The following is a 21,981-nucleotide window of genomic DNA, read 5'->3' on the forward strand; positions in this document are numbered from 1 at the left end:
GCTCTGGCTGCCCTCCTGTTGCATTCTGGGATTTGTAGTTTAGGAAGAGGCATTTAGCCTATTCAGCCAGCTAGCTTTTAGGCCTCACTCAACCCCATTATTGGCTTTACTTATTTATTTCATATGCCGCCTTTCTCCCAGAAAGGGACCCAAGACGGTTGACAGATAAACACTACATTTAAAATATATTATATATATATATATATATATATATATATAATTTTATTTTTATTTATAAAAGTCACCATAATAAACATAGCATCACCTTAACATTGTAATCAAATCCAGTTGGATCCATTTTATATTTGTTAAATTTGTCCCCCTTCCCCTTATAATAATAAAATAAAAATTTAAATCATTAAAATCATCTCACTAAAGCAGTTTGTAACATCTTGCCTGAAGAAAAAGGAAAACAAGAAGCCCATGGAGCTTCGAAAGCTTGCAACAAATATATTGTTCATTTCAGTTAATAATAATAATAATAATAATAATAATACATTTTATTTATAGACCGCTATTCCGCAATGATCATAGTGGTGTACAGTAAAAAATTGCCAATAAAGGTATTGCTGATGGGTTTTTGTTTGTATGGCCAATACAGCTACCCCTGAATGTTAACTAAAACAATATGAGAGTCAGTATGGTTTGAGTGCGGGACTGCAACTCTGAAAACCAGCATTTGAATTCCTGCTCGGTCATGGAAACCGACTGGTGCAAATCCTGGCTCAGCCATGGAAACCCAATGGGAGACTTTAGGCTAGTCACACTCTCTCAGCCTCAGGGAAGGCAATGGCAAACCTCCTCTGAACAAGGTTTGCCAAGAAAACCCTGTGATAGGGGGTTGCCATGAGTCACAAACTACTGGAAATCACCCAACAACAACAAATTGTTTAATAATAATAATAATTATATATATATATATACACACACACACACACACACACACAATAACCAAAGGATGGAGAAACAGCCATGAATAAGTCTGACTGTGTCACTGTGAAGGGGAAAAGTCCAAAGGTTTTTTTTTTTGGGGGGGGGGGGAAGAATCAGGGAACAAGAGCTTCTTTCGTAGACTTGAGTCTACTTCCTCAGAAGTCTGTGGTGGAGTCTTTTTGTTTTTCTTTCTCTCTTTCAGCCAAAACACACTGCAGAAATAGTTCAGATTGAGACCGCTTTAATGATCATGGCTCAATGGTATGGAATGTGGGAACTGTAGTTGCTTGTGGCACAAGAGCGCTCTCTGAGAGAGAAGATAAAATGTCTCACAACCTACAGTTCCCAGAATTGTCTAGCATTGAACCAGGGCAGTTAAAGCGGCCTCAGACTGGATTATTTCTACAGTGTGTTTCAGACCTTTGTGATTATTTTCTCTCTCTTTGTGATGTGCATTGAAGTTTTATTGAGATTTGTTTTCAATTTATAAAATGTTAGTAAAGACAATTTTAACAGGGGGCATGCAAGGAAGCAAACTGAATATGTACATGGAAATTCTTTCTTGAGAATTCATAGAATCATAGAATTCTGGACAGGCGGCTTCATGGCACCGACACACTACAATTTCCCTCTTCATAAGTTTTCTTCATAAAGTATATGCAAAGGCATCTTGTACGTTACGTATCACGTGTGAGACTCACTGAAATAAAGGCTGCATCTGCTCTGCAGAAATTATCCAGTTTGATACCGATTTAACTGCCCTGGCTCAGCGTCATGGGGTTTGTAGTTTGTTCTGGCACCAGAGCTCTCTGACAAAGAAGGCTGAATGTCTCACACAACTACAAATCCCAGAACTCCATAGCATTGAGCCATAGCAGTTAAAGCTGTGTCAAACTGGGTTATTTCTGCAGTGCAGATGCAGCCATAGAAGCTGGTAGCAGGAGCTTTGGTAGACTTGGCGTCAGATGCATGGGTTGGAGTGCAGTGTCCAGGGACAGCCCTACACACAACCGGCTTCTATAGGTCTGTCTCTGTACTCCCCACTCCAATCCATTCATCTGAGGAAGTAGGCTCAAGTCTAGGAAATCTCATGCTACCAGCTTCTTTCCTCCAGTTAGTCTCAAAAGGCACTGCTACAAGATCCTTTTGCACACTGATTTTCCAGACTAATATGGCCATGCCTTTGAATTCTGTCGTTGTCATGAAAAGAGAATAGAATCTAGTTTTTGTGGGTTTTTCAGGCTATGTGGCCATGTTCTAGAAGAGTTTATTCCTGACGCTTCACCAACATCTGTGGCTGGCATCTTCAGAGAATGCTAGCATGGAAGAGAGTTGGGTATATATACTGTTGGTTGAGAGGAAGTGATTTACATGTTATTCTGTCTATGGTCCTGTTGGCCTCAGAGGTGTCTGTTTAATTAATGACCCACTGTCTGCTGGGAACCCCCCTCACCCTGGGTGGTTTTCATTTGCATTCCCTGGGTCTTACAGTTATAGGTCCAAAACACACTGAGAAATAATCCACTTTGAGATCGCCTTAACTGCCCTGGCTCAATGCTAGGGAATTCTGGGAACTGTAGTTTGGGAGATATTTTGCCTTCTCTGCCAGAAGTTGCTCTGGGGCCACAATAAACTACAGTTCCTAGGATTCCCTAATAACAATGAGCCAGGGCAGTTAAAGCAGATGGATTATTTCTGCAGTGTGTTTTGGACCTCAATATTTCCGGTTATTTCCGCAGTGTCTTTTGGACCATAGACCAGCACAGATAAAAAGGGGGATACAGAATAAAAGAAGGTAAAAGGACAGTTTAAAAACAGTAAAGTACGCAATGTGAAGTTGAAGGCCGTAATTCATAGTTGTTATTTTTTTGTGGGGTTTTTGGGCTATATGGCTGTGTTCTGGAAGTGTCAGGAATAAACTCTTCCTCCAGAGGATGGCCATATAACCCACAAAAAACCCTATACAAAAAAACAAAACAAAACCCTACACTCATCCCAACATATTTGCAGCTTTGATATTTGTGGATTTCATTCTTCAGAGATTTAATATGTCCTCTCTAGGAATATCTAGGTCCTCCAGCACAACTCTATGGTCAGCTTTAACCAAAAGTTGCACTGAAAGACCTAGAGATTCCTAGAGAGGACACTCCACTAGGCATTTATAGCTCCTCCAGCGCAACTCTATGGTCAATGTCTGACAGATGTTGACCACAGAGTTGCTCTGGAAGACCTAGAGATTCCTAGAGAGGTGTCCTCTTCCATATTCACGGGGGTCTTGTGCCCCTAACCCTAGTAACTATGGAGGGGGAAGTGCATAGTAAAGCATCCTTTCATATTCCAGTGTATATAGCATACAGCAAGGCAAATAATGAAGAAAGAGAACGTTTCTTATTGGTCATAAGCTTTTATTAAAGACGTCCCGCGAGAGTTCCGGAGTCCCGCGAGAGTCCGGAGTCTTATGAGGTGTAAAAAAATATCCCGTTAGAGAAATGGAAGACAAACTGCCCCCCTCCCCCTCCAAGAGAGCAGCGTCGCGCGAGACTCCCTCTCCTCTGCGCCTGCGCGCGAGTAAGGGAAAGCCGCGAGCGCATGTCCGTGTGTGCGTGTGTTCTCGCGATATTTGATGAAACAGGAGCAGGTATAGAGGGAGTTGGGGGAGGAAAAGGAAACACTCCCCCTCTCTCCTCCTGCGCGCGGTACCAGAGAGAGAGGAACCTTCGGCCGGCAACACAACGACAACGACGACTTTTTCTCGTCGCATATTCTCGCGAGAGTTGGCGCCTCACCTTCCTCTCCCCCCAAAACCAGCTTGGAAAGCGGCGGCGTGAAGTAAGATGGGGGTCCCGGCGCTGAGGCCCCGCTAGAGGAAGAGGGGCCAAGGGGCCTCCCTCAGAGGGGAACTCGAGGCCGAGGAGGAACTTCGAAGGAGGGCTGAGGAAGCTGGCTCAGCCCAGCCTCTGCCTCTCTCCCTCTCCCTGTTTGGGGGTCCATTTCAGACCCTTAGCTTTGAATAGGAGCCTCTTGAAAAGCCAGGCCCCTCAACCTCAGATACTTTAAGCCCTAGACTTAAAAGACCTATAGTTTGGGAGAGCCTTCCTTCAAAGAAGTGAAAGTGAGCAAGGGGCCACTTTCTATAACCCCCTCCCTTCCTTTTTTGGAAGCTTCTTGGGGCATTAAAGCATTTGGAAATCAAAGGTTTCCTTTGCATCTCCAGCCAAGGAAAGGGGTGGGTGCTTAGTGTAATTGCCCACCCCTTCCGTCCCTGTGCTTGATACCTGGGAACATTGTAGTGAATAAGTGGTTTATCCTCCTTTAAAAAAGGAAAAGGGTCCCATTGAAAGTTTGAGGTCTGTGTCTTAGTTTGGAGGGCATTGGTATACAAGCGCCCTGTTATTTTGTAAGGCAGCTGCATGCAGGAGAGAGAAAAGCGGCTTGGATGTAGGGGAAAATCAAGTGAAGGGAGAACAACCCTTCCTGTTCTGGAAGGAAGGGGTGCCTTGAGGATCAGGGTTAGTGGGGTTTTGGAGGATCCCCCCCTCTTTTCAAGCACAGTGGAGGAGGAATGCCAAACCCAGAGAGACATGGGGGCAAGAAGGATTTGGGAGGAGGAGGAGGAGGAGGAGGAGGAGGGGGTCCCTTGTATCAAGAGACAGCAGCAGCTTCCAGCAGCGGGAGCTCAAACAGCAAAGAGAGGCACAGGCTTGCCAAGCACAAGAGACACAAGTCCAGGCATTCCAAAGATGTACTCTTGGGGTCCCAAGAAGTGGGAGCGCCGCTGGGGAGCATGATCAAGCCATTGGTGGAGTACGACGACATTAGCTCCGACTCGGACACCTTTTCCGACGAGACGGTCCTCAAGCCGGAACGCAGGGAGAACGAGGAAAAGAAAGGGATGTCGGAGAGGAGCGACCGGCTACACAGGCACCGTCACCATCAGCACAAACGTTTGCGGGAGTTAATGAAGAGCAAGCTGGCGGAGAAGGAGAAGAGGCCGGACAGGAACCAAGAGTCCTCAAGCAAGCCGAGCTCCACAAAGGAGAGGGCATCAGGGGCCTCCAAAAGGCTTCACGAGGAGAACGATGACCATCCCTCTAAGTCGTTCAAGAGCAGCAGCAGCAGCAGCAAGGACTCCCGGTCGGCCAAATTGCATAAAGAAAAGTCCAGGAAAGAGCGGGAGGCAAAGTCTGGCCACAAGGACCGCAGCAAAAGTCACCGTAAAAGGGATGCCCCCAAAAGCTACAAATCACTGGACAGTCCAAAGCGGAAGTCCAGGAGTCCCCACCGGAAATGGTCAGACAGTCCCAAACAAGACGACAGCCCCTCAGGAGCATCTTACACGCAGGACTACGATATCAGCCCTCCACGCTCGCATACGTCTAGTAATTATGATTCCTACAAGAAAAGCCCTGGTGGGTCCTCGCGAAGACCGTCAGTCAGCCCACCACACAAAGAACCTGCTGCGTACCAGTCCAACATGCGTTCTCCCAGCCCTTATGGCAGGAGGCAACGGTCAGTCAGTCCATATGGTAGGAGGCGTTCATCCAGCTATGAGAGAGGAAGTGGATCGTACAGTGGAAGGTCTCCCAGCCCGTTCAACCGAAGGCGATCCAGCAGTCCTTTTGTGTCCAAACGGTCATTGAGCCGGAGTCCTGTATCCAGGTGTGTGGCTTTTTCTAATCGATCGGAAATGTTTGACCTCTTTGTTAAGATGTGAGTGAAGGTGCTGATATCCTAAGGTCATAGGGCTCGACAGACAGGCCAAAATAAAGCTGCTTCGGGTCACTTTGGAGGTATGCTGTTTGAATGCTGCATGTGTGCTAAAAGGCCGGAAGCTAAACCAAAGCCTGCTCCAGTCCTAAGGACTAGAGCACAGCTTCTGGCCTCTTAAGATGTGTGTTTCATTTAAACAGCATACCTCCATAGTGACTCGAATTAGCTGTATTTTGGCCTGTCTGTTCAGGCCCATAGTTATCATTCAGACCAGAATTATTATTATTATTATTATTATTATTATTATTAATAATTGTTACTCATTTTGCGTACACATTCTTCTTTGCTTGTTTTTCCAGACCTCTCTAACTTTGGCAATTATTTTTCCCACTTCATTGATCTAAGAACCTGTGGTTGAAAAGTAGCTAAGTCCAGTCAACCAGTGGAACACTGGCCTGATTAAGAGATCATGCTAAATTATTGTAGTTTGGCATGACAAATGCCAACTACAATTAGTCTCAGGCTAATGGGGGGTGGGCATGATTGAAAGGGAGAGTTTGGAAACTTTTATTGCTTAACTTGTCTGAACCTATGGCTTATTTAAATAAGTAATATTTACCACTAATTTGTTGGGTTCAGGTAGCACACTAAACAATAGTTCATGGAAATAGGACGATGACACTTAAAAATTCCTTGGTAGTGGTGCTGTATGTTAATGGAGGGGAGAGAGCATGCCAGCTTCATAGTTCTTTTATTAAAACTAAATTAGGTTGGTTAAATATGTCAGTTTTAGAGGAGGCGGGGACTAATTTGTCCTTGTAATAGTGGGTCCTCCCCCCATTATCTGGGCAACACAACTGAGCGATGTGTCTTCTCTCCAGGTAAACTAAAGGTTAATGATGACATACATGGTGTAAGTTGCATTTATTGGGGTCTGTATCATGAAGAAATCACAGGTCATGAGAAACAGCTGCCCAGTGGAATGGCCAATTCAGATGCTCTAAGAAAAAGTTATAAAAAGCCTCAGGTGACCATGAGGAAAGAGAAGAACAAAGAGGAACAAAATGACTAGGTGCCTATCTATGGGGAGGTTGGGGAAGGACGAACAGAGCATGTAGCCTCTTATCTCCCGCTCCACCAAACATCCAGAGGTCCAGAACTTCATCTGTAGTCATGAGTAGTTAGGGAAAGTTTAGTTTAGATGTGTCAGGGTGTATTTTTATTTTATGATTTTGCCTAAATATATCTACTTTCCTGTAACTTCTGCTAGATATGTCTGAAGAGGGAGTGCCCTTCGTGCAAGAGATAATATTTTGCAATGTAGAATACTGTTTAGAATAAAACTTCCTTTAAAGACTCCTCTTTCACAAATTTCATTTCCCCCAAATGTGGGAGGAGAGAAATCTCTGCAGATTCAGAGGTGGGAAGTGTAGTTTTCTCCAGAAGATTTCCACTTGATTTACTATTAAATAGGATTAACATTAATGGGTGGTGGCAGCTTATCTAGATGCCCTTATGGGCTCTCAGCCTAAAAGCTGGAAGGAAACAATGAGGCTATGATAGACGTAATTCTAGCCACTATCAATAAATTCATTAAATGCACTAAATCTTAGGGTTCAGTGGTACTTGTGATCTTGAATTCTGTAAGACTTCTTCCTGTTATTTGGTTTTAGGGATCACATTGATGTGATTCTGCCTTGAATTGTGACTGTTTATCAGAACAGATTAGGTTTCACCTGACAAAAGTGAATTTCTTTATACATTTTATGGAACTGTGGTGTCTATTGTAAGGTAATCACATGTTGAATATACATATACACACACAGCTGAGCAAAAGGAATAAGTATCTCATTATTCTATTAGGCTACATTTCGCGATATTTATGAATACCAAAATGGAAACCATGTATCGTCTTCAAATTGACCTGAAACTGCTTTAAACAATCAGTTATTGATACACAAATTTGAAAGACACCTTGCTCAATTCTTTATTACATCCTTGCCATTCCTTTATTTAAACTAGCTGACAATTTTTGTTTTTGTCTTGTTTGTTTTACTCAGGATGAGTATGTTCTTTATCAATAATTTTGAAGCTACTCTTCATAGTAATGGTCATCTCAGATTGTTGTGTAGGCTAAACTGGCTGCTGACAAGGCTGGTATCCATGTTGTTTCCTACAGTTGCACATTAGATGTGCAAACTTGCCTTTTGAGGCTAAGCTCCCTTGTGTGTTCTTCAGTGCCTAGCATCCTGTAAATATTAAACAAACATTGCTTGAATAGTTACAGGCATCATATCTGCCCAGCTATGAACACTATGGATGGCGTAGGGCAAGTTACTTCTCTCCCTTTCCACAATTTATCTCTCCATGGTGATGATAGAAAGATGAATCAAATAATTATTAAAGGGTGAGTATGCTTGGGACGACGCTTTTTGGATTTTGGAATATTTGCATATCCATAATGAGATATCTTGGACATGGGACCCAAATTTAGACACCAAATTAATTTGTTTTGCATATATCTCATACACACAGCCTGAAGCTAATTTTATTCAATATTTTAAATAATGTGCATGAAACAAAGTTTGTGTACACTGAACCATCAGAAAGCAAAGGTTTCACTATCTCCGGGTGTATCTACACTGTAGAAATAATGCCGTTTGCCCCCACTTTAACTGCCATGGCTCCATCCAATAGAATCCTGAGATTTGTAGTTTTATGAGGAACTAACACACTTTGGCAAAGAACTCAGTGTAGAGATTTTTTGCATAAGGGATACTCAACCTGTATAAAGGATTTTGCAGAGGAAACAGGTGCCAATTATAACTTGGCAAACTCACCAGTAAATATGACAGGGAAGAGATGGTATAAATTCTGAATTTGTTCCGTTAGTTAGACTAAGAGGCAGTACAGACCATCACTTTGTGCCAGCCTGACCATGTACTAGGACTGAACCAGAGCAGAGCATTCACATGCTCCGAGCCCTAGTTCCGCTGCCCTGCCACCATCATGACTCACACCTGTCTACACGGTGCACACCATGGTGACGTTCATGGTGCACAGCATCTAAACAGCGCTGGCCAGAAGAGGCGTCATGATGGCATGCAAGTGCGCTTATGACGGCCCTTCCAGGAAGCTGCTCAAAGGGAGCAGGTCGGTGCCACAGTGTACGGCTGCTGTGGCACCGGCCTGGGGCAGGAAGAAGTGGCTTCCAGCTGCCCATCTGCACTGCCCCTAAACCTCCTATATCTGAGACTAGACCAACTTGATTAAACTTACTGGTATCTACTTTTAAATAATAAGGACAGGTTGCACTTTCCTTTTCCGCTTGCTGAACAGCAAGTACTGTTGGAAATGTCTCTCTATGCAATACATTTTTCCATATAATATTGTTGGCCTAATAAAAGTATTATTGCTTGGGCTAATAAAGTGTTTACCACAACTCACATTGTAATTTGTTTTACGGTTAACACAGTTATCCCATGTTTTGCATTGTGATTAATTTTTTAAAATGATTACTTTGAGCAGACTTCGGACATCTTCATTACTTTGGGAGAGCTTTTACATTTACGGTGGGTAAATGAAATGGTGTTCCTTATATCCCATAAAATGGCAAAATCAAGCTTTACTTTTTGGAAATATATATATATATATATATAATATTTTCAAGCCATGGATGCTTGAGTCTATGGATAGAGAATCTGTGGATACAGACAGTCAGCTCTATATAGATACCTTCTTGGCTAAGCCATTATGGTACATGAAGTAGAATAGATTTCTCCATATTTCTGCAAGCAATTCTACATTTGTATAAGTGAGCTGCCTTGGTTTTTTTCTGAGAGAAAGACAGCATATAAATGAATAGGCAAGCATAACTACCCTAAAGGCACCAGATCCCACCTGATCTTGGAAACTAAGCAGGGACAGCTCTGGTTAGTGCTTGGACTGCCAGCAAATACCAAATAAATACAAATACCAGGTGCTATAGACTATATTTCAGAGGAGGGAACTGGCAAACTCACCTCTGAGTATTCCTTGCCTAGCAAAACCCTATGAAATTCATGGGATCGCCATAGGTCAACAGACAACTTGAAGACTCAAGCACACCAAAGGAAGTACCTCTTATTAAGTTTTTCATGCTTTCTTGTGCACGTTATTCGCTTTCCAAGACTCTCTACTTGTCTAATTTTTGAATTCTTTCCCACCTACTTACGTATGATGTTGTATTTCTTCTGCTTAAGAAAATATTTGTTCTGTCTTCCTTTTCCCTACAGAAGTATGTTTTTTGTGAAAAGCACCTGCCCTTCTTTTGCAAATGCTTGTTGGTTTTAACAGAAACACACACACATGCATGGCTAAGTAAATATTTGAAAATTGGATCCAGCATAAGTTAGGCAAACGTCTTTTCGTAAGCTTGAAAAAAAGATAAATTTTGAGATTCAGGGGTTGTCAGGCTACCCATTTCTTAGCAATTATGATAAGTAAGTTGTAGATCAGTAATGTTCAGATACTTTATCCTGAGAGATCACTTTTCATATTGAACCATCAACTGTAGACCATGTGCACTTTGCAGAGAATAGTGGAAAATGTTTTCGGGCATGGGAAGTTTGCCTGTGGGCTGCATATGTCCCTCTGAAGCCATTTTAGGATCCCAGCATCCCTAAAATTTGATTCCTGTTTCACTTCCTGTTTAAAAAGGATTTCTCCCATTTTAGAGCATCTTGAGGCACAGTGCCTAGACCTCTGACCACTTGATGGAATGCAGCAGAATGTACACAACAATCACTCAGTGTTGAATACATATTCTGTAGAACATAATTTTGAAAGTGACTAGTATAATCTTGCATAGTTAGTAAATATGGTTCCTAGTCAGTAAATACTCTGATGTTGTCATAGGAACCTTCTGAAAGTTATTTGTAAGGTGTGGAGACATTCTACTTGCAGTTTTCCAAATGTGTCTTTGGTCAAAATAAAGCAAGGCGTTGGAATCATGTTGAAATTACAGAGGTATGGCAAACAGCTTACAATTGGAATGAGAAACTATGGTCTTCCAGATGTTTTTGGCATGTAGCTCCCATCATCTCTTATCCTGCATACCAAGTGGTGAAGGATTATAGGAATAGCAGTCCAAAAATATTTGGAGGGTCACAGTTGCCCATTTCTGGCCTAAAAAATAAAAAATAAAAGAACTACTAATAATCTTTCAGAGTATCACATCTTCCTGCTTTACTGAATGTGATACTCACTTCAACAACTGGCTAGTGGTTACTGACATAGGCGACTTATATTTTTAAATGTAAGAAGAAAAATTCATTAAGTCTAGATGCATAAAAAAAACAATTAGTTTCCTCAGAAGGGACAAGTCATCAGGATAGCGAATAGGGCTCTTACTAGCCGTTCCCATCAAGCAGGGCAGTAAGAGCCTGAAGATGTCCTAGAAACTATATTCTCCTCTTGAGGCAGGCCTGTATTGATGCTTTTGGAATAACAGTTGTAAACACTGGGTCTGGTATCCCCAAAAACCCACCACCTAGCATTTCCCATATAGAAGGCCTTGTGAAAAGTTTGAACTGTCTAGAGCATCTGATGTGAACTTTGTAGTTATTAATTGCCAGCCTAATCTGGACACAGAGTGAAACTAGAGTAACTGGCCAGAATGTGAGTTCAGTTTCACTTACTAAATGATATGAAATGTTCCTGAAGCACTCACTTGGTGGCTCCCAGTGGTTTTTAGACAGCCTTGTGCAAGTCTCAGCAGTCATGCTGTTTTTTTAAATAGTGCTTATTGAAGGTGTACCCAAATTATTAAATTACCTGTAAGAGTAAGAGTATGCACTGCTTTTGCTGTTTGCCAGGATTTGGGTGAGCATTCAATTGCACTTCTGTAACTATGCTGAAATATCTTAAAACATCTGACTGCAAGTTGTTAATTTGTATGGAATAACATTGTTTAGTTGGTCCTGTTGCTAGACAATCGTAGGCGGGTTACACACCGCCAGAAAGTATGCGCAGAGCGCGTACTAGGGTTAGGAAGGGATGGCGCTTCCGCACCCCCCTAAACCTAGTACGCGCTCTGCGCGTACAAAATGGCGGCGGCCGTTCTACACGGCCACCGCCATTTTGACGTCTTGGACGCATAGCGTCCAGACGTGTCGTGGTGGAAGTGACGCCGCGAAAGCGCGCCTTGCGCTTTGCAGCGCCACTTCTAGGGCCCAGAAAGGAGCGCTCCTTCCTTGGAGCATCTGGGAGCCCCGCGGTTTGGCCACTGCGGCTCCCGGGCGCTGCCGCTTCTCGGCGGTATGTAACCCGCCATGGTTGAGGTTTTATAGTTCCTATTTAGGAATGGTTTTGCAGTGGGATGGGGAAGTGTAGACCCCAGACCTCCTGAAGCTGCCTACCCCCCCCCCCCCCCAGTTCTCTGAATTCCAGTATTATTTTTAAAAACTTTAAATGCCTGTAAACCTTCTCCCACCTTCATGGTTGAAATCAGCAGAAAATGGTGCCCGAATGCACCAGTGCAGCGTGTCCGGTGTGAGCTCACAGTTAAAAGTTGGTTTCTATGCTCTGCTCAGCGAAGCAGGCTTTGATACTGCTGAGGGTTAGAAACTTGTCTTTTACCTGAAGCATGACAGTCAAGATCTTTGAGAATTCTTATTTTCTTACTCTGTTTCCACAGGAAGCCAGTGAAGTCTCGAAGCAGAAGTCCTGCTTATTCGAGGCATTCGTCATCTCATAACAAAAAGCAGAGATCTGGGTCCCGCAGTCGCCATTCCAGTATCTCACCTGCTCGGCTGCCTTTGAACTCCAGCCTTGGAGCTGAGTTGAGTAGAAAGAAAAAGGAGAGGGCAGCGGCGGCGGCAGCAGCTGCAGCAAAAGTTGATGGGAAGGAGACGAAGGACTCACCAAGCATGCTGTTTAGGAAAGAAAACAGTTTGGCAGAAATTAAAGAGCCGGTGGTGGAGGCAAAGAAGGCAAAAAACATTAAGCCTGAGAAGTGCCCTTTTGATGCTGAGATGACAAATGTCCTACAGCACAATGCAGAGACAAAAACAATGCCTGAGCCCATAAAAACAAAGGTTGTAGAGAACTCTGAGAAGAAACTGCCTGCTGCAGTTAAAGACTCAAAATCAATGGGAACAAAAGATACGAAACTTGTAGCAAAGGAGGAGATTGTGACTCTAAAAGAAACAGAGACAGCTGAGCAAGAGACCCCACCTCCTTTGCTTTCTGTTAAGCCACTACCTCCTTTGCCAGCATCATCACCCCCGCCTCAGGCTCCTCCTCCATTGCCCCCTTTACCTCCATCGCCAGTTGTTTCCCCTCCATTGCCTCTCCAGTCATCCACCATTCACACCCCTGCTTCTATTCCATCCTCTCTGCCTTCATCAGCCCACTCCAGGACATCTCTGACTACTCAGGCTAACTCTCAATCTGCTGTGCAATCCTCCTTAAAGGCACATGTATCTGTGACAAGTGCTGCCCTGCATCTGAAGACATCAACGTTGCCTCCACTTCCTTTCCCACCTATTCTGCCTGGGGAAGATGACTTGGATAGGTAAGTGCATGACAAAAATATCTCTTCCACAAAGGATTATAATTTTCATTATTATCATTATTATTATTATATTTACATAAATAAATAAATTCTGCCTTTCTCTCAAAATTGGAACTCAATGTGGATTACAGTTTCAAAGCACAATAGAGCTAAAAACATTAAAAGTGAACATTAAAATGGTGTTAAACTATTGGCAATATAAAAATGAATTAAAAGTACATTTAAAAAGATAAAATACCATTAAAAGATAAAAAGCAATCAAAACAATTCCATCTAAGACATTATAGCACCATCAGTCCATTCTTTAAAAACTTGCCTTATTAAAAGTCTGCAGGAATAAAAATAGTCTGTCTGGTGATAGGGCAGTAGGTAGCGGAATCTTCTGGCCTCCCTAGAAAGGAAGCTGAAGAGTCTAGGGGCAGCTACTGAGAACTCCCTCTCTTGCATCGCCACCAACTGTGGCTTCTGTGACTGAAATGGAACTGAGGGAAGGGCCTCTTCTAATGATTTCAGATAGCCTGGATCTGAGCCTTGTAGGGATTTATAGGTCATAACTAGTATTTTGAATTTTGCCCAGAAACAAAATGGCAGTCAGTGGAGCTGTTGTAACAGGAGAGTAGTATGAATTGTAATATTGTGGACCAGAATTATTCAGAACCTAAGAATATGTTTATTTTGGTGTGCAAGTGAAAAATTTGGTACTTCACATGCTGGGTTGGCAACTAGGTTGGTTTAAACCAAATGACTAAAAAAAAGCCTCTAAGTTAATTGATTATTCATATAAATATATAGGTAGAGAGAGAGAGAGTCTGGCTATTTGCTATTTTTCAACACTCTTAAAAGAACAATTATAATTTAAGAACATCTGAACTGCTTTTTGCTATTTAATTTTCTGATTTAGTCCTATGCCCATATAGGCTACCAACTTGAGAATTCCCAAAGTTTTATTGAAAGATGTAAATTATATCAGAGCCTAATAACTTTGGATTGTCAATGTTAGAAAGTATGAAAACATAGTTGGTCAAGCTTTCTAAAACATAAAATGTTTCGCAGTATTATTATAGTAAGCAGGTTGTAATTTTTTTCATTAGCAGAGGTTTTAGAGTTTTTTTCCAAACTTTGCTGGCTTGTAATCGCCATTGTGTAAACTGCAGAAAGGAAAACAAAAGCATGCTAAAATAAATCAGGTTATCTATTTTGACCATAGAGATGTAGAAGGTAGGGGTGAACTGTGTGAATAAACTTGAATAAACTGACATCCTAATGGGGTGGAGAAGCCTCTGGTCCTTTGTAGTAGATGAAAGGTGCAGCTACAAACCTCAAAGAGGTCTTAGCATGAAATTTTGGGCAGCTGTTGCTAGTCAAAGTAGCACCAGATACAAGTGAAGAGGATGAGTAATTTGAATCATGTAAGCCAGCACTGGATTTCTTAGCCTTGTAGTTGCTTCTTTTGCTTCCCACCAACAAGTACAATTGAATGTGTATATTGCTTTAACTTGCTTTTTGCCTCATTTCTAGGACAGCTGACATTTCTATAATTGGAAAGCGATTCAGATATACTGGCCCTTGTGCTGCTGGGCTGAATGTTCTCTTTAAAGGACAGTTTATAGCATTTGATTGTCACATTTGGGATCTGGAATTCAAATTTTGGTTCCCTGGCAAGCACCTATCACTACAGTATGCCTTAGTATTGCACTTGAAGCAGGTTAGGTGGGAAATTGGTGTTATCACATGAGAAATCAAAAACATGCAGTCATTCTTTTGTGCAGGAAGAAGAGAGGGAAAGTTCGTGAGTTAGTCCAGTAGTTCAAGCTGCTTATAGTCTTTACACCACTTCCATTCTCAATATATTAATCTTTGTGTTTTCTTCTTCCTTTTTCTTCCCTGTCTAATTTGAGTCTTTGTTAAAATGTTTCTAACGTTCTAGGGAAATTATGTCTTCACATGAATATAGTTGGGCCTAGCATATTTTTTCCTCTGAAGTACATGCACACTGTTGTCATGGTTAGGCATGAAGTATGACTATTAGACCTTTTTTATTTTCCTGTTTGCTTCAAGAAAGCTTATACATGGTGGGGTTGCTGAAACAGATTATGTAATGATATAACATGACTACATATTGTTGCAGTAGTGCTTAGTGTAATTCTGAGTAGTGAAAACTAGGCGAATGCTTTGTCCTGAAAGTGCACACTTAATTAATATATATATTGGGAGAACTATGGGGCACAGTCTGAGAAAAACAACCAGATAAAAGGGTGGTAAAAGGATTGGCGTCAAGACATAAAGCATAGCTTAGCACATGTCTGTCATCTCACCTTTAGAATTGTAGAGATAAAACATTGCAAAGTAAGTTGCTTACAACTTTGGCCTAAAAAGATGGGCCTTCTACTCACCAGATCAGTTTACAGAATCCAGATTACATTACTCATCAAGTAGAGATCTAGTATACTATGAAAAGAGTGTCTGTAGATAGGTCTAGACAGCTCAGGGAAGCAAGTCAAGTTGCATACTACAGGGAAAGACAAATAAATCTTGTAGCCTCAGCCAGATTGTCTTTTCTGGGAAGGAACTCTTGCTGACCCCAGATATGGTGATTAGTTACACCTGAAGCATTAGCAAGTATAATATTCACCTCTACTTTTTTACTTTTCTGTATATATGCTTCACACAGGGCTAATTCACAAGTACAGTCCACTCTTCCTTTACATGGGGGATCCGTTCCGGACCCCCCCCCCCCCCGTGTAAAGGGAATTCTGCCTATGCTCGAGCCCCATTTAAATGAATGGGGCTCATACACACAGCGGCACGTGCACACCACAGGCACGCATGCCATTACCCTTTATGGGGTGTGCCACCCCTTTTCCCAGCACGGCTTTCAGCGTATGCTCAAAGCCGCGTAAGGCGCACCCACGTATGACGTGGGCGCACTATATGTGTCCATTTGTTGATGAGTGGCAGCTGAATGCATGAACCAGCTCCCTGGGAAAACATTGTATTTGAGATGACACGGAGGGACATAAGTCTTCTTTGTAGTCTTATATGTGATGCCATTTTTGCTTGTTGTTTTTATGATGGTTCTGCACAGACAAGCCATCCTATAGTTGTATCTTGGTTTCACTGGTTGGGGAAAAGGCACATCTGTAACATCAAGGTAACTACAGTATATAAAATTAAAAAAGAAATGTGAACTTACTGAGAAAATTCTGAATTGAAAACTATCATTTACACAACTGTAAATAGTAGTTAGAAAGTCACCTCACTATTTACAAATAGATATGAGCTTCTTCAGTTAAAAAATTGCCTCCTTTTAGAATAAACAGAACTCTAGCTTTTCCTATCCAGTGGGGGCAGGAGACATACCCTGGGCAAAAATGACATTCCATTAGAAGGTCTTAGTACACTAGAACTGTTAAGATGGAAGGTGATGAACTGTTCTCTACAGGTGACTAGCACTGGACTTAACAGGTAATTTAAGGCAAGCTTCCCCATTTTCAGAGTGGGTGTTTTGTTTTGGTGTTCAGATCTCCAAGCCACAGTGAGCAGGAATGCTTGGGGTTGTACTCCAAAACATTTGAAGGATACTAAGCTAGGGAAGACAGACCTGTGGAATAGGTTACTGAAACTACAATCCAGATCTCCTGTGGCTTCTAAGTTTTCACTTACACTGTCTACTCATTTGGGGCCTTTCCCTCCCACAGCTGTGAGAGCTAGCTGCTTCTTTTTGTGATTGCTGTTATTTTAAAAGCCCACAATGTTGAGATATCCATATCTGTGGCAGTTACCATAACTGATTCACTTCTTTTTGTGGTACATACTCCTGGATGAGTTGAGTGGTAGTGGATCTTCCTTGTCCAAAGTGAAATTATAGCAATCTTCCTAGCTAATAAGTGTCATCAGTCTGTGTGAAACCTTTGAAATGTGAAGATTGGCCAATCTGTAAATATTTCCTGTTTTGTCTGGTCTTTTAGTCCAAAAGAGGTTATTCCTCCCAAACCATTGAAGAAAGAGAAAGAACAGAGACCACGCCACTTGCTCACAGACCTTCCACTCCCTCCAGAGCTTCCTGGTGGAGACCCTTCACCTCCAGAGTCTCCAGAACCAAAGGCAGCCACACCATCTCAGCAACCATCAAGAAAGAGACCAAAGTAAGTGTTGTGCACCTATTTCCTTGCAGCAATTTCAGGATTTATTGTGTATATTTGGCAAGGTTTTGGGCTGTCAGAGACATGATGTTCCATGATATTGATGATGATAAGGAGGAGGAGGGTTGTTGTTGTTGCAACTCAAGGAGTGGTCTGAAAACACTGTTACAACACTAAGGCTGAACTTAGGCTTTGTCCTCTTGAATGGGTCCATTGTTAAATGGTAGTATTCATGCTTAGAACGTTTGAAATTCCCGATTCAGTCCCTGATCTCATAGTTAAAGCAAGGGTGGGGAAATGTAGCCTGTAGATTGCATATTGTCTAGGGTTCACATTTGTAGTTTTTGAGACCCCTCTATTTAGTTTTTTCTAGTGATTTTTCACCTCAAGCCCCATCCAAAATGTCCACAAACGATTGCAAAATGGTTTGATTTTTTTAAAGTGATACCTGTGGTAGTTTCTCCAGGGATGGTACTTGCTGAGGCTGTGAAGAGCTTTTTTCTGTTGGAATATTGTTGGACCAGTGGTAGAACTTTGTGTAAGGCAGCTTAATATGTTTTCCCATATATTTTATTTTTTTTCCAATTCTTGGTTGCCTAGATGTACTTTGCCAGCACACCATGTATCACCGGTTTGAAACACCTTAGAGAAAGAGAGGGCCAACATTTAATAAAAGTAAAATTTTTATTACTCAGTCCAAAGACCATTGCAAACAAAGTTTACAATTAGAATTGCAAAATTGACATTTAAACATTATTATTAAAATTAAATATGTACATGTCTGGGCAAAGAGTACATATCTTCCATTTTAAAACAAAATAATCATTGATATTATAACAAAAAGCCTTTTATAAACATATTAACTCAGGATTCCATGTTGATTTACAGAATTTGTATATATGTGATGACTGTTAAACATGGTCATCTCTATCATGAAATTTTATATATTTATTACATGTACCAAAATGATAGAGACAACCATGCTTAACAGTCATCACATATATACAAATTCAGATTTTACTAAGCATTGGAAACTTACCACTGAGATTTTTCTTCCTGGATAAAAAGAGTATGGTCAATCATTCTTGTGAAAAAACTAAAAACTAGGTGCATCAAAAAATGGAGACAAAATTGCTTCATTTTGATTTCTCTTTATTGTGTATAGAGGATTTGAAACTGAATCAGTTGAAACTCCAGAACAACACTTGAATTTTTGGATTAATCCTTTTTAGCTAATTTACAGCAAGAGAATAGACATATAAACAAAAAACTTAAGACCTACTGATAGTAAGTACAGTAGTTACAGAGATCTTGTGATTGAATTGAATCCTGTTAGATTCTTGTTTTTTCCCTTCTATAGCTGTGTTTTGCTTGATTTCCCCCTGCTATTAAGTAAATGTAACTTAGAGTTACATTTATTCTACAAAAGTAGAATAATTAATAAAAGAATTATCAGATACTGATTATCTGTATTTCTTAAAGCTGACACGTGGACAAGAAGATCTGTTAAGGCTTATTAACCAGTCAAGTTTTGTTCAAACTATTCTTTGGAATTTTTACAGCTCTTGTTTTTCTCTTCCTTATCTCTATCTTTTTCAGAATCTGTTGTCCTCGTTATGGTGAGAGGAGGCAAACAGAAAGTGACTGGGGAAAGCGCTGTGTGGACAAATTTGATATCATTGGTATTATCGGGGAAGGGACATATGGGCAAGTGTACAAAGCAAAGGACAAAGACACAGGTGGGTGTCAATATGCACTGTTTTAGGTTTCTTCACCTTTAAGTATTCATGTGACACTATACAGCAAGTAGGCTAACAAAAATTTCTGATGTGTTGAACTCTGGTCTTATAGTAGGCATATGCTTTCAGGTCTTGTTAACCCTCTCTGCAAAATGCAAACAGTGTTCAAGGTGCAATACAATCCTTAACATCATATACCTTTTGAGAAGAAAAACTATAATGTTTGTATATCACAACTGATCCCTTAAGAATATAGAAGAAGCCTCCTGGATCAGCTGAAAGATCCATCTAGTTCATTGTTCTGTTCATAATAGTTCCCTGTAGATGCTGCTAGAAAATTCACAAGAAGGTCATGGAGGAAACAGGCGCTCCTTATTGTTTGTCTGATTTCAGCACTTGAAAATTCCACAAACTTTTTTGGACATGATTCTACCAATGCTCTGGAAAAATTCAAAAATTAGAGTTATGATCCTGCAGATTGGCAATTTATAGTAAGAAAGAGCAATGTCAGGCTACAGTGACAAAATTACTCTCAGATTTTGGAAAGTGGAGTGGGCTAAGAACTGTGCAGTACCTGCTCATATGCTTATGCATAATCATTGTTCTAATCAAATTGCCATTGTACTGGGGTGGGTGGGATTATGAAGTGGCGAGTCCCTGTTATAATGTATTTTACATGTTTATATGCTGTGTATGTACTCTTGCTACTATTTATTGCTGATGTTGTTTTGCTATGGTTTGTTACCTGAAATAAAGGCATTCATTCATGCATTCATTTGAGGTAATTTGATGAAAAATACATGTTTAACTGTGGTAGGGTTTTCAGGGCTCTACTTTTTATATATAGTTGTCGAGATTCATACTGGTTTTACTATCTGTTTACAGGTGAATTGGTGGCTTTGAAAAAAGTGCGTCTGGACAATGAAAAGGAAGGCTTCCCCATCACAGCAATCCGTGAAATCAAGATCCTCCGACAGTTAATACACCGAAGTGTTGTCAACATGAAGGAAATTGTCACAGACAAACAAGATGCATTGGATTTCAAGAAGGACAAAGGTAGCCAACCCCCCCCCCCCCCAATTATTTGCTCAAATGTAAAATACAAGATTTGAAACCTGCACTTCAGGTCAGGTTGAGAACCTAATAGTTCTAAATTTTTGGTGCTTATAAAAAATTTCAGGTATTTTTTTTTCCATAACCACATTCTAGTTTTGCTAGGAATGCTAGAATAGTGAAGATTTAGTACAAACATGAGTTCTTGAAATTTCTTCTACATTCTGAGAATTTTTCTGAGTACATTGTTTTTTGTTTGTTTGTTTGTTTTTGTTTGTTTGTTTGTTTTTGAGGGGGGGGGGGGAATCCAGTCCATCAGTTAGCTTACTATCATAATTAGCATAAGAAAGAGGGAAATGTTGTTCTCATCAGAAAGGAAGTTTAGGTTCATGGACACACTCCAGAATCCCAATATTGTCCAGTTTTTTGGGGGAACAGGAATGCTGTAGTGCTTGGCCATATAGGTTTGTTGATTTTCCTTGATTTCAGAGTGGGTGATAAGCTGTCAGTGTCAGTTTTTCCCCCCAATACATGAGATGTTTTGGTAGTTAATTGAAAAGATGAAAAAGGGCAGGAGATTACACGTCCTACTTTTTTTCTGTCAAAGGAATAGAATTGTGATACTCTCAAATTTTCTTACTTAAGCATGATCCATCTTGGAAATGCCTCAAAAGAGCATATGAATCTCAGTGTTGTTATGGTACTGCTGAATTTCTGTCTCTTAAGAATAAGGTCTTCTCATCTTCTTCCAGGTGCCTTTTACCTTGTATTTGAATATATGGACCATGACCTCATGGGACTGCTTGAATCTGGTTTGGTGCATTTCTCAGAGGACCACATTAAGTCTTTCATGAAGCAGTTGATGGAGGGACTGGACTACTGTCACAAAAAAAACTTTCTCCATCGAGACATTAAGTGCTCCAATATATTATTGAACAACAGGTAACTGCTTGACTTTCTCTTACAGTGGGCCTGTTTGAGCTAGGTTTTTATTTGGGAGATGGGGCATACCGTTCTGTACATTAAAGCCCCCAGCCTAAATTCTTTCTCTGTCCTTCATCATTTCCTAAGGGCTGAGAGAGTGAATGGGAACCAAATGTAGCAGGTCTCCAAGCAAAGGCCAACCCATTCTCCTTCTCTTCTGTAATTTGATATCATTGGTGCTGCCACATGGTAACCAAGAATTCTGTTTTTGAAAATTTAGAGGCAGTGACAGGGGATGTTGAAATTGCTATTCCACGCATTCCTTCACTTACTTTACTCCTCTCCCCAATCATCAAGGGTATTTCTGTTGTAACTAGAGGAGCAGGAAGAAAGTAGGCAAAGGAAAGTAAGGGGCTGTGCAAACAGCCCTGAAGGGGCAGCTCCTAGTCACCTCTTTTTCAGCCAGATCAGGGCCAGAGCAACCACACGCCACAGCCCTGATCTGGCCTTTCCAGAGTGCGATAAGAAGCCGCAAAAAGCAGCTCCTTTTTGTGCCCTGGAAAGGATGCGATAGCTGTGGCGGCACAGCTATACACCGTTTCTTCGGCACTACATCATGCAGACACAGAGCCAGAGAACTAAGATATGGATGGACTCTCCAATTAAAAATTGGAGACGGGGATTGTACAGCAAGAAGTTGACTTTATAGAGATTGATATTTCAGAAAGTCAGATGCTTATTTGAACTCACTGTTTTCTGTTCTGGGAAGAGACTGCTCCAAGTTCTAACTTCTGCCTTTAAATATATCCTACCTGTGTTTAAAGATTTGCTTGCTTTTAAACCTTGGAAACTTGTCATGTGAAAATGTGAGTGCCTATAACATGTTCATTTTAGTAGTTCTTTGTGTGCCTATATGTAGTTCACT

At 41.2% G+C, this 21,981-nt stretch overlaps 1 protein-coding gene across 8 annotated transcripts in view; it reads left to right on the plus strand.

Annotated features, from left to right (window-relative positions):
• Positions 1 to 3,489: 3,489 nt before the first annotated feature.
• The window catches only part of CDK12 (cyclin dependent kinase 12), a 97,598-nt gene continuing 79,106 nt past the window's right edge, over positions 3,490 to 21,981 (plus strand). For 3 of the 8 annotated variants that reach the window (XM_042472597.1, XM_042472592.1, XM_042472595.1), the window contains exons 1-6: positions 3,491 to 5,592; positions 12,320 to 13,198; positions 17,167 to 17,343; positions 18,940 to 19,079; positions 19,965 to 20,135; positions 20,885 to 21,074. In XM_042472597.1, coding sequence (XP_042328531.1) covers positions 4,496 to 5,592; positions 12,320 to 13,198; positions 17,167 to 17,343; positions 18,940 to 19,079; positions 19,965 to 20,135; positions 20,885 to 21,074 — 2,654 coding nt within the window. In that variant the 5' untranslated portion in view covers positions 3,491 to 4,495. Of the gene's footprint in view, positions 5,593 to 12,319; positions 13,199 to 17,166; positions 17,344 to 18,939; positions 19,080 to 19,964; positions 20,136 to 20,884; positions 21,075 to 21,981 lie in introns of all 8 variants that reach the window. The other 5 variants (XM_042472591.1, XM_042472594.1, XR_006104476.1 and 2 more) reach the window with 3 other exon arrangements.

Source organism: Sceloporus undulatus, chromosome 6 (genome assembly GCF_019175285.1).
Source record: "Sceloporus undulatus isolate JIND9_A2432 ecotype Alabama chromosome 6, SceUnd_v1.1, whole genome shotgun sequence".
In the NCBI taxonomy this organism is placed as follows: Eukaryota; Metazoa; Chordata; class Lepidosauria; order Squamata; family Phrynosomatidae; genus Sceloporus; species Sceloporus undulatus.